Source organism: Taurulus bubalis, assembly GCF_910589615.1.
Source record: "Taurulus bubalis genome assembly, chromosome: 4".
In the NCBI taxonomy this organism is placed as follows: Eukaryota; Metazoa; Chordata; class Actinopteri; order Perciformes; family Cottidae; genus Taurulus; species Taurulus bubalis.
This window is the reverse complement of record NC_136592.1, coordinates 20,828,603-20,842,167: the sequence shown is the minus strand read 5'-3', so window position 1 is coordinate 20,842,167 and position 13,565 is coordinate 20,828,603. Positions and strand designations below refer to the sequence as shown.

General features: G+C 40.8%; 1 protein-coding gene across 1 annotated transcript in view; it reads left to right on the top strand.

Annotated features, from left to right (window-relative positions):
* The window catches only part of myo5aa (myosin VAa), a gene marked incomplete at its 5' end in the record, with an annotated part of 46,301 nt that overhangs the window by 11,442 nt on the left and 21,294 nt on the right, over positions 1-13,565 (top strand). The window contains 11 exons of the mRNA XM_079216678.1: positions 1,095-1,205; positions 3,309-3,480; positions 4,326-4,470; positions 6,074-6,230; positions 8,246-8,389; positions 10,489-10,570; positions 11,479-11,586; positions 11,761-11,867; positions 12,130-12,395; positions 12,518-12,599; positions 12,823-12,963. Coding sequence (XP_079072804.1) covers positions 1,095-1,205; positions 3,309-3,480; positions 4,326-4,470; positions 6,074-6,230; positions 8,246-8,389; positions 10,489-10,570; positions 11,479-11,586; positions 11,761-11,867; positions 12,130-12,395; positions 12,518-12,599; positions 12,823-12,963 — 1,515 coding nt within the window. The remainder of the gene's footprint in view (positions 1-1,094; positions 1,206-3,308; positions 3,481-4,325; positions 4,471-6,073; positions 6,231-8,245; positions 8,390-10,488; positions 10,571-11,478; positions 11,587-11,760; positions 11,868-12,129; positions 12,396-12,517; positions 12,600-12,822; positions 12,964-13,565) is intronic.

Here is a 13,565-nt window from a genome sequence, read left to right as displayed (position 1 = left end):
TGATAATCTCTATACTCTGTCCTGAGTAATGCTTTAACAAAGACAAAAAGATGAGGAGTATATTTGATCTGCCCTTGTTTTTAGAGTAATCCTTTATTTTTATATGTTGACACTTACACCACTGATTAATTTACCCATGCTGATGGAAACTACACAAAACTAACACATCAATGTCAATACTACGCGTGCTACTGGAATACAAACCCCACAACAATCTGTTATGTTGAACCTCCTAATTTAATTTCCTCTCAACTTTCTCTCTTATGCAATATCAAATTTACTCTGTGTCGTTTGATCACCCCCCCACCCCCCACACACACACACACACACACACACACACACACACACACACACACACACACACACACACACACACACACACATATATTCACGAGCCTCGTCTGTCTGGGTTTTTAACATCTCGGTGTGGTTTAATTCTCAAACCACTGCACAGTCATCCAGCATCCAGCTTACGTTTGTGAGCTGGATTCCTCAGCCATGTGACTGCCAGTGTTCATCACCGTTTTTTCACATCTCTGTAATCAGCTGATTGCCTCCAGTCACAAGTTTGTAAGACCTGAAACGTGTGTGTGTGTGTGTGTGTTTTCAATTACAGTATGACCACAGGATATCCACGACTCCATTCCTCAGACCTTATGAGCTTCCCGCAACTTAACTACCTTTGCAGGCCATGTGCTCATGACTGTGGAAACATAGAACCCAGTGTTTTCTCTAAGGTCAGAGCAGTTCAACAATTAGGAGAAGGGAAGTACACGTAAACACATCCCATCAGACTTTGTTTGAAGGGCTTTTATTTGAACTGGCTGAGATGGAGCAAACTGGTCAGTGTCAATATTATCTCCAAATAATAGTATTTTTTTACTCCAGCCTACTTCAAAAACCAGGTGAATGAGGCTTATCGAACAGGGACACCTCTGCTTTTGTCACATACATTTAAAAATGTGTGATTTTCAAAAAAATATAACGCTGTCAGTGAACCAAAATTTAAAGAAGGCATAACTGTTTTCCTCGAATGCTATGACCCGTCTTTATCTAACTTGTCTTTGTTATTTTCTTTTCACCCCATTTGTCAGCGTGCTCGGGTGTGGATCCCCGATGCAGAGGAGGTGTGGAAGTCGGCCGAGCTGACCAAGGACTACAAAAATGCCGACGCCTCCTTGCAGCTCATGCTGGAGGATGGAACGGTGAGGATGAATGGAGGTGGAGAGGAATTAGGCTCTCCCTCTCCTCTCAGCTCTCTTTGTTTCATCTTCTGTCTCTCTCGTTCTCTCTGCCTCAAAGACACTTCAAAGTGCGGCGCATCATTAGTGGTTATTGGTTTTAGAATTAGCACTTTCCACTAATGAGACCTTCTTGCAAAGATGCCCAAAGGAGCATTTCAAATGTGTAGCTGTACATTTAATAATACAAACAGCTGCCAGCTCACAGTGCTCCTGTTAATGAGAGCATTCTATTGGCGAGACCATTTGCTATATTGCTCCTTTATAATTCAGCCACTTGATCATTTTTATTTTATTTTATTATCTTTATTTAAAAGGGAAAACATAAATGTCACCATTTGATGCACTATACCAGATTATAGTTTAATCTAATTTGCATCTGTAGTCCTTTTGACAGGTCATAACAAACATAACACTAAAGCATCAGTATGTAAAGGTAGCTACCACCATCAACTTATTCACTGTATGTTTCAGGTTCTGGCTGTTAAATGTCTCAAAAACGTGACTTTTGGTCCCAATCCAGTCCAAGTGGAGATCAGACATTTGTTTTAAGTAGTCATGGTTATCTGTCTAGCATAACATGTCTCAGGAGGTCCACAGCAGCAACGGGCTTTCCACAAAGCTCAAGTTCTCAAAGAAACTCCCTGCAGAAAATGTGTTTGAATAGTGAAATAAGGCATCCATTATTTAAGTTTACACATTTAGATGATTGTGCAGCCCTGATGCAGTTTACTGTGTGTCTGGGTAGATGGCTGCTGTTGAAGAGAATAAAAATAACATCACTCAATTAGCCAGTCAAGCAATCCGATTATGTAATTCATTCCCGAGACTTCCTATAACTTCATAGTTCATAAAAAAACAAGCATCAGAAAGAGATCCATTTAATAAGGATGTAAAAATATAAAATGTTTCCACACAGGGAGAGAGGAACCAAACTGAAAACCAGATTAATACAATGCAGCTTTGAGCGACTGGCAGTTTGGGGTTTTGCAACAGAGCCGTGCCAAATCAGTAGCCTGTCTCATGACATTTTTGAGTATATATGCATGAAATACTGGCTGACATTGGCCTTCAGCAATATAACAAGATGTTTTTCTCTCACACCTTTTGGCATAGTAAGGATTTATACCATGGCCACTGAAAGTACTTAAATCTTTATTTGCTGTCAAGTGTTGGTAAAAATCATAAAATCAACTCAAACATATTTTTATCTCGGCCCTTACACTGAGTTTTTACATTTTGTTTTTGTGATCTGTGGAAGACACGAGTAGTAATCATGATACAATGCTCCTGAATAAGAGTATCATCTTGATATAAGTAAGAGGATCGTAACAAAGATCAGATTTGCACTGAGCCACAATATTTATTTGTTGGTTGTGGCAATTAATCAGCGCTATTCATGAACTATTGTTATTGGAGGCAGTGGGCTCCAATAGGAGCCGGCACACAGGGACCAATTTGGCTTTATCTCTTGCAAATAATGCTGTCACATAACAATCCATTCATGAAATGAAATTGCACACTTTAGGATCCTCCTTACCCTGGGCATGTGCACCAATAATAATGATTTGTAAAAGTGGCATTTTACAATGTAGCTGGAGCACAACAGAAGTAATCCTGATCAGTCAAAAGCCACAGATCAGCGCCTCGGTCAGTGTCAATAAACAGAATGTATTCCAACAATATGATCCATCAAATCACACTTCAGGATGTTCTTAATGACAAAACATGGTGTATTAAAAACAGTGTATATAAATATTAGCTGAAAGAAGTAAAGCATGTCATGAACACTGACTGATGTCGCACTTTGCTCTTTCAAAAATTAAAAATGCTCTCCTAGATTTTGTTATGTTCAGTTCCAAATGAATGTAATTATTCAGGTATTATTACTTTGACTTTGATTTTAATTTCAACAGTTATCCGTTCATACAGTCTGTAATAGAGACAGAGATTTGTATCAGCCATTTAATAAGTCGATCTGAATTCTTAGTGTTGTAATGTGCTTTGCTCTTTACATAATCTGTCATAACTTTCCTGTTTTTGCTCTGCTTTCTTTCCCATCTTCAGAATATTGAGCACAAACTGGACCCCAAAACAAAGAACCTGCCTTACCTGCGAAACCCCGACATCCTGGTGGGCGAGAATGACCTCACAGCACTCAGCTACCTCCACGAGCCGGCCGTGCTGCACAACCTCAAAGTCCGCTTCATCGACTCCAAGCTCATCTACACTTACTGTGGTAGGTGAATAAAGTTATACTTTCAACTTTAAGGAATGGTAATGTCAAGAAAAAGCTCTTGAGTCGAGAGATCATGTGGTGAAAGAAAGTTGAGTCACATGTCTAAGAATGACATCATATTATATTCAGTACTTTCGTAACGTGAAGTATTGTATGCAGCAAATCTTCATGCAAGAGTAGACATTTCGAATCACCACTTGTACTATATTTTGTAAGTTTTGTTTTTGGTAAAAATACAAAACTAGGAAAATGTGACACGTTGTTTTCCAGCCAAATACACATAGATCCCTCTCTCGATTTTAAGTTATTGAAACCAGTGTGGGGATCAACACCATACATTTTGATAATAAACAATATGCAGTAGATCAGTGGTTGTCAAATGGGGGTACGTGAAGGCTCTCCAGAGCGTACGTAATATATTTTTTAAATACATTTAAAATGAGCATCCATTTAAAAAATCCTTTAAAAAATTGTATTTAATAAATATTATGTATTGTATGTATAAATATTATGTAATAAATAATATGTATTTAATAAATATTAAAAAAATAAGTTCATAAACTGAATTGTATATATTCCATATTAAATCAGACACTGATTGCACAGCGCTGTGTATTACATGTGTTTTTCAACCAAAAATGCTTTGCACTGGTTAGGAGCTCCTTGGCTGAAAAATATATTTCACAGGCGGTACATCACTGTAAAAAGGTTGAGAACCACTGCAGTAGATACTGTATGTGATGCAATTCTTACCCTCTCAGTTTGGAAAGACGCATCGCTGTTTTTGCCACCTGTTGGATGCTGTTCAGCTGCAGGTGAGCTCACGCTTTCCCTCTGTGTCGTAGGAATCGTTCTGGTGGCCATCAACCCGTATGAGCCGCTGCCTATCTACGGTTCAGACATCATCAATGCGTACAGCGGTCAGAACATGGGAGACATGGACCCACACATCTTCGCTGTGGCAGAGGAGGCTTACAAACAGATGGCCAGGTTTGTGTGTGTCTGTGTGTGTGTCTGTGTGTGTGTGTGTGTGTGTGTGTGTGTGTGTTACCTGAGAACCCTCGGTTATAGTCTCCTCCCTCTCTCTTCTGGGTTTGTAGGTCAAAGCTGAGCCAGAAATAGGCTCATGGTGGTCTCACCGTCTCTCTCTCTCTCTCTCTCTCGCACTCTCACTCTCTCTCTCTTTTGCTTGCTCTTTTTTTACTTCTCTCTGTGAGCCAACCAGTAGGTCTCTGGGCTGCCCTCTGGAAGTTGATGTCATGAACACACTGGCATACACATGTATACTAACAGCATTGTATACAAAGTTAAATCAGCACTCAGATCTCCCTCCTTCCTTCCTTCACTAATTCAGGGCCTTTTTTAGTTGAGGCTGGCAGTAGCCAGCAGTAGCCCTCCCAGTATGTCCAGTGTGATGGAGCACTTTAGAGCACACAGTTGCTTTACTCCATGTACATTCAGTGTAGGGCTGCACAATTAATTACATTCATAATCTAAATTGTTACAGATGCAGCCTGTCGATTCTCAGTGGACATATTTTTCCAAAGTCTGGGGGCTTTTACTGCAAAGGTCACCTTTTGTCTGAATCCTGGGATTATATTAATATTGAGCACAGCCTCCTCCACCGATATAAAGAGACGCACAGGCACAAAAGGAGTTTGTAGTATATCAGTGATATGTTTTAGAACAAGAAGGTTTAGTACTTTTGTGTATATATATATATAATATATATATATATATATATATATATATATATATATATATATATATATATATATATATATATATATATATATATATATATATATATATATATATATATATATATATATATATATACTGTGTGTGTATATATATATATATATATACTGAGAGGAATTGTTTGAATCAGTAGTCTCTGTCTGGGTTCCAGCCAGTGGGAGTCATGGCCCTCAAGTTGTTGTGAAATAGTAGCCCAATTTGAAATACTGTCTCCCAAAAGGCTTCACATGCCCACAACAGCAATGACCCCTGACACAATCTAGAACTGTTGAAAGATGAGGAAGCCTTTCTAAAAACTCGAAAGACTAAGACCCCAAAAAATAAACAAGGCCTTAGAGAAGACATTCAAGCATATATCCTAACGTTTCAAAGGGCTAGGGATGCACTAGATGGAAAAATGCCAAATGCAAAAAAGAAAGATATTATAACAGCGCCAGCCTACCTACCAGCAGCTGGGACTTTATTTCAAAGAGAAGCATCTCAGTAGGATGAGGCGCTGCTGCCTCAGGATTTTAGTTAAGTTCTTTGGAGAATTGGGAGGGCAGCTTGCTGGTATATTAAAGCATGCACAGGGTGCACCTGCTCTGGCTGCAAGCAAATGTTTGTTGATGATATTATCTGACATGTTTTATCTATACAGGTCCTACCTCAGGCATTGTTTGTGTCACACTCTTAATTGTTGAAGCTACCAGGATCAGGATCACCCTTTACCTTTAGCCATCAATGACTAAAGTAACTCCAAAAACCACTCTACGAAAGGACAATGACGCATGATATATACAGCTTTCTTATGTTTTTTTTTTTTTTATTTATTTATTGTTTGATCTGTCAGGGACGAGAGGAACCAGTCGATCATTGTGAGTGGGGAGTCCGGAGCAGGAAAGACGGTATCAGCCAAATACGCCATGAGATACTTTGCTACGGTCAGCGGCTCCACCAGCGAGGCCAACGTAGAGCAGAAGGTCTTGGCTTCCAACCCCATCATGGAGGTGAGGACAGGAGGCCGTCTGTCTCTTGAGTGAGACCCTGAATCATTTCCAGTTTAATTTTAAAAGAGGCGGACACTCAAAGAAACCCACAACATTTCTTAAAATTATAAATGAACACATTTTAATCCTTCAGTGAGCATCTTTTTCTTCTGAAATAACTCATTAGTTGCAGATTCACCATCTATACTTACTCATAGATTTTTTCCGCTCACTCTACTTACTTGATTCAACTTTGTACAACCTGAGCATGAAATGGGTTGTGGGTATGAAGCACTGGAAAAAAGCTCTGCGTCATTTTTCCTGGCAGTTTGTGTGTAGACACTTGTTTCCTTGGCTTAATTACTCAGTAAATTCACGAGCTTAATTGATTTATGGATGATACGGATCGAGTGTCATTGCATTTGCCGTTCTCCCTTATCTTGCTCTTCTCCACTGGCATTTACTTACTTCCTTCCCCTCAGTTTCTCCACCACACTGTCTTTCTGGCCTCGAGCTGCTCTCCACTGTTATAACGCGAGTCTTTTCCTTAACTGTGTGTTGTTTGTATTGCATCCTCTAGAGTCATGCGGACAGGAGGGGTTAGAGAGCTCCCTTGTGTCCATATACTGCCTCCCTTCCTCCCCCTCCTCTGCCTCCTGACATCCCCCACCCTGTCTGTCCTCTACAACCGCTCTACTAACATTACTAACATTACTAACGTCGCTCTCGTCCTCCCGGCCGCAACTTTCACCTCGAGCCAATTGGAGACAAGCTGACAGAATGAATAGAAAGCTTTCTTGCGTCGCAGAGATGTCACTTTAGCCTCGAAGCCGGGACGAGAGTATATGGTTGCGTCAGCCTTTCTGATGTTACAAAACCTGTGTGCGTGTGTGTGTGCGTGTGCGTGTGTGTGCTCGTGAGAGCGTTTGTGCGTTGTGTTTATATGTGTTTGGCTGATGCAGGCAGAGATTGAAATACCTGCTGAAAGACTCCTTGTCTGCAGTGAAAGACTGTGTGTTTGGCCTTAACTCAGCAAGAACCCACACACACATGATTTAACTCAGTTCAAGCCGGCTGCTTGATGTGTGTGTGTGTATGTGTGTGTGTGTGGCCCCACCGTCTCCCGACAATCCCTCGTAGGTTCATTGATCAATCCTGTTTAATAAATTATTGCTGCTGACTTTAGTCGATTTTTATTTCTGTATGTGTCGTAGCTCAACATATCCAGCCCTTGGCTTTGGAAGGACAGAAGTCCATTTAACTGCTGATGTTGAGAACCATCACAAATAACAGGGTTCTTACGGTCATGGAAAACCTGGAAAAGTCATGGAATTTGTAAATGGTTATTTCCAAACCTGGAAAAGTCCTTGAAAAAAATAAAACCACAAAGGTTTTGGAAAAGTCATGGAAATGTGTTATATTCATGTGTTCATGTCTTTCATTTACGCTGAGTTTAAGATAATTAATATGCTTTTAAAAGAAAGACGCTCAAAAAATAAGCAGGCATGCATACAGGCAACTATATAAATGTTTATTCTTTTAATGAAACTATTGTCTCTCATTCATTTGTGTCATTTAAGATATACTGTATGCTTTGGAATTCTCATTGTTAGTTTAAATACTACATTTTCTCACTTTCATGTATACACCGAGATTTCACAAAATGTTTGGTCATGGAAATCTGGTTTAAAGTCATGGAAAAGTCATGAAAATCCATTGGTCAAGATGTGTATGAACCCTGAAATAATCGTAATCTTATTTCAGGCTGTAAGCCACAGTATGATGTTCTGGCGCACTAGTTTTTAGGATCGGGTGTGTAGTACCTTTAAGAGCCGGACTAACTGTTTCCCCCTGATTCCAGCCTTTGTGCTAAGCTAACCAGCTGTTGGCGTTAGCGTCATATTAACTGCACAGATGTGAGAGTGGGATCAATCTGCAGATCTAACTCACGACAAGAAAGCAAATGAGCATATTTCCCAAAATGCTCAGAAGCCCCAAATACAGTTTTTGCATGTTGATCTTTTTCCATCTCTCAGGCCATTGGAAATGCAAAGACCACCCGAAATGACAACAGCAGTCGCTTTGGGAAATACATTGAGATCGGCTTCGACACACGCTACCGTATCATCGGTGCCAACATGAGGACATATCTGCTGGAGAAATCGCGAGTGGTGTTTCAGGTGAGCACATGAACGCACACACGGGATGGTTTGTTTGTGCTCGTGTGCATGTTTTCAATGATTTGCACTCATTCCTTAACTTATTACAGTCTATTTCTGTCACAAATCCACGCACAAAGTTGTACAATTTATTTTCTACATTATGTAATTATTTAAGCTTCTGTTCATGCAGTAACCACTTTTTGCCATTCTTTTCTTACTCACAGTGGAATTATTGGGTCCTTCAGTCGTCTTAACGTGGTTACTGATTGTAAATTGAGTTCCTCCGTTTGTGATTTTTATCGCAATTGTCATGACTAATCTACTTTTAGTTTTTTTTTTGCTAGACGATTCCCTCAATTCCTGTCAGCAGTCGTACTATAGCCACGATGTAAAACATTCAGGGTTTTGTTGACTGGCATCAAGGTGGTTGCTAAAGCATGTGTTATATCTTACTGCCTAGTTTGAACTATTACTGCAAAAAGCCCATCTGGATTCGTATTGATCTGTAAACAGATAACAGCTGCAAACATTGCAATACAATTACCTTTTAAATTGATGTGTATTAAAATTGTATTTGAATTATGATGTGATCAGCACTCCACCTGAAAATGTAAACGTTACATTAAAAATGCAGATGGTTTACCAAATTTGTAATTATAAATGACGCAGCACACGCACCTACAAGCACACTGGGACCATGACTAAGTAGTTCATTGGCTTCCAGTGGCTCACACATGACTCCTGTTGCTGCACACATGCCATACTTTCTCATTCATGCACGCATAAGTAAACAAATAGTGTGCCTCGGGTCATATGTTGAAGTATCGAACTCTATTGGCGGGACATTAAGCAGGTGTGGGGAAAGACACTTGCATAACCCCTGGCCTTGTAGTAAGACACATACCATGTAAACGCAACATCCCTGACTCAATTCCAGCCAGGGTGTGGCATGTCACACACCTCTCCTGTTCCCTGTATTCTGACTCGCCCATCACTATCAAATAAAGTAAAAATGCCAGATATAATGCTTCTTTTTAAACTGGAAGTTTGACTTCTCATTCAACAGGCATCAGTTCTGACTGTCTGAACTACCCTGCAGATCCTTACGTAGTTTGCCCACAGTTCAACAATAATGCAAACCCTGGTCAAAGCCTTTAACATGTTGAACTCAACCAACATTAACTGTCTGGTGTCCTTTAGAGCAGAAGAAGAATGCGGCAAAAATGCCTTTCTCCACAAAGACAAGTAGGAGGAAACAAAGTAAACAATCCATCTGTCTCACCGGGTGACAGCACAGCACTCCTTTCTTTTTTTCTCTCTCTCTCTCGTCAAAGACATTCCAAGTCCGTTCACATGGTTAACAAGTGTAAAAGTTCAAACTTTTATATTTTGTTGTGTGCCCATGTTCTATCTAAATGGAGTTTACTAGCTTTATTGCATATTCAGCGGGTATGTTTACTGGTGGAGCCAGTAAGACAATGTCTGGATAAGGAAACATATTTTAGCTCTGCACATTTATATACACACACACACACACACACACACACACTGCTGTCTTTCCTGCACTGTTGGGGAATGAGGATGTTGGCAGAAAACATGATCACTGTCCTTACATTTCTCACATGAATGACTCTGGTGCCACCCATTTGTGTGTGGGTGTGTGCGTGTGAATTCTAGTAGCAGAAGCACCTTTATAGGACGTAGGTGACAGTTTCCAGCATGCTGCTGACATCCTTTATAGTTATATATTTTCACTAGAAATTCATGGAAATGCATGCACAGGTGGGCCACACCTTGTGTTTGATTTCCTATATGTCAAAAATAAACATGTAATATTCTTATGTGACTTAATAATATCTGTTGATGTGCCCTTGAACAAGGCACTAAATCACCAACTATTCAGAGGAGCTTTCAGAAGTTAAACTGTCAAACTGATTAAAAGCCTATATAATTATACATTACCCACATATGTGTCATTTTCCCTGCAAGAAAGGGTTGAAAAAAAGTCTAGAATTTGTAGATCAATGACATTCATATGATGTATTTTCATAAAAATGTCCTATAGGTGTGCATGCAGCATTTCCCTCCCTTTCTATGATCTTCATGCTTTGTTTCAGGCTGACGAGGAAAGGAATTATCACATCTTCTATCAGCTCTGTGCATCATCCCATCTGCCTGAGTTCAAGACGCTGACACTGAGTAAGTGTAACACACGTGTGCATGCATCCACACACACAGAGCTGCACGTTTACACTGAACTCTACATTCACACCATAAGCAATGACAAAAACAGGAGCTTGAAGTCGGAAGGAACAGCTGGAGCCGGAAGACGAAGTAACTGATTGGAAGATCATTGTGTTTAGCTGCAGGGGCTCTCCCCCGTCTACATCTCTGAAAAAACTACTTGATAGACCACTGTTAGATGTCTGAAGAGCGCTGACAGATATCAGATTATTATTATATCAGTTTAGACGAATCAAACAAATCGACTCTGTGGTTAAACAGGCACTCAGAGCACTCCCACTGCGGACCTGCACCTGCTCATCCAAATCCAAGTCACACACACACACACACACACACACACACACACACACACACACACACACACACACACACACACACACACACATATATACAGGCACTGCTCGCACTGTCATGTTCAGCCACACACACACACACACACACAGCTGCTGTCTTTTCCTCTCCTACTGACTTCCTGGCTCAATAAAAGGGGTGGTTGTCACAGCCGTGTCAGCGCCTCTCGTTGCCAGGAAACAGGCCAGGCCTTAATTCAGTGTAAATTGTGCATAGAGAAACAGATTGTGGGAAAGTTGCGATTCCATCATTTTTACACAAAGGGTAAAAGTGTTCTTGACGATGCACTGATGTCACAATGTATTAATTTAACAGCTCCTCCTAGCTAATCGGAAACAAAATGTTTTCCTAAATAGACTTCCATCTATTAAATCCGGTTCATGTTGGTTTCCAATGCTCCGTGGAAAAGGAGGATCCTGGGATAGCACTTTTGTGCCCACGTTGCACGAAGTAATACTGCACGTACTGCACGTTTTCTTAATTTATTCTCTCTCTCGGTTTTACCCACTCAGGCAATGCAAACGACTTCTTGTACACCAGGCAGGGCCGCAGCCCGGTTATCGAAGGTGTGGATGACACCAAGGAGCTGTCCAACACTCGCAAAGCCTTAACATTGCTCGGTAACATCCCCGCCCTCACATGGAAAAATAAAAAACATTAAAATATGTCTGTAAAATGTACACAGTGTAATCCAGTAGTCTAATATATGTGAAGAGAACTCACATGACGGCTGGATATACCCAGTTCACTGTGTGTGTGTGTGTGTGTGTGTGTGTGTGTGTGTTCCCCTCCAGGTATTAACGAGTCCAACCAGATGGGGTTGTTCCAGGTTTTAGCTGCTATTCTTCATCTGGGAAACGTGCAGATAAAGGACAGAGACTCAGACAGCAGCATCATTCCTGTGAGGATAATATTAATGCTGCAGTTCACATTGCCAGTGAGACAGGCTGAAACAGATAGCTTGATATTTGTGGTTATGTGATGGCCTGTATTAGACAGTAATCTAAAAATACATACGTTGGGCCCGTTGGAGCCAAGGAATACGTCAGTGATGCTTATGTGTGCAACTTGTTAACTTCCAAATGAGGAAATCAAATTGTTCTTAGCTGACATCGTGTTGGTTATTTCCTGGTATTGATTAAGATCTCCTCTTTTCCCTGTAGCCCAATAATTGCCACCTGACGGCGTTCTGCGACTTGGTGGGCGTGAGCTACCAGGACATGTCTCAGTGGCTGTGCCACAGGAAGCTAAAGACAGCCACAGAGACGTACATCAAGACCCTGCCCCGCCTGCAGGCCACCAACGCCCGCGATGCGTTGTCAAAACATATCTACGCCAAGCTCTTCAACTGGATTGTGGAGCACGTTAACAAAGCCCTCATCACCAATATCAATCAGCACTCCTTCATCGGGGTCCTTGACATCTACGGGTACGTTTGCGCATTCGCCTGTCTGTGTGGGGTGACTTAGCAAATCTGAGTTTTGAATATCACTCATTTGTGTACAACATGGCTAAATGCAGTAAACAGACTCCTCTGTTCTTCCTTTCAAGGTTCGAGACATTTGAGATCAACAGCTTTGAGCAGTTCTGTATCAACTACGCCAATGAGAAACTCCAGCAACAGTTCAACATGGTGGGCAGCACATGTTTTACCTGTTGGAGTGCACATTATATTTACAGATGTGACTTTTTGTATTGTTTGATGCAAGTATACAACTTAATCCCAACTTGTGTGTGTGTGTGTGTGTGTGTGTGTGTGTGTGTGTGTGTGTGTGTGTGTGTGTGTGTGTGTGTGTGTGTGTGTGTGTGTGTGTGTGTGTGTGTGTGTGTGTGTGTGTGTGTGTGTGTTTGCGCAGCATGTGTTCAAGCTGGAGCAGGAGGAGTACATGAGGGAGCAGATCCCCTGGACTCTGATTGACTTCTACGACAATCAGCCCTGTATAAACCTCATAGAGGCCAAGATGGGCATCCTGGACCTGTTGGACGAGGAGTGCAAGGTACCAATCCACTAAATACTATTTAACTTGATTTTTTTTCATTTAGTTTTTTCTGGTATTGAAAGACACTCATGACTGATGCAGAGAGAATAGTTTCTGGCACATGATAGAGGGAACAGGATTTGTTGCTTTGTCACAAATGTATTTTATTTGAGGCATCTCTCTGTGTATAATGATCTTTTTGAAAGTGCTGTTCAAAAGAATGCACTTCATCCTGCTTTTGTTTGACAAGAATACAAAATAAATAGACTGATCATGAATCTTTAATCTCTTCTAAAAGTGTCTGCATTTGCACCAAAGCTATTGATGTACACTAGACTTGCTGTCTTATGAATACTGTTTGTGGAATAAAAAACTTCTCATATGCAAAAAGTAAAGTAACACACACTTGACCTGAGTTTCCCAACACCTACGCTTAATAGTTCACATCAGAGTTCACCTGCAGAAACCCAGCATAAAAACAATGACCACTTTCTAACGTGCACAATGAAACTGAATGGATGGACTGCATGTTTTTATTTTTGTTGGACGCTACACACAACTCCTAGTATTGTTGGGCGGAGCTTTGGTTGAATGTATATGAAATATAAGCGTTATCTGAG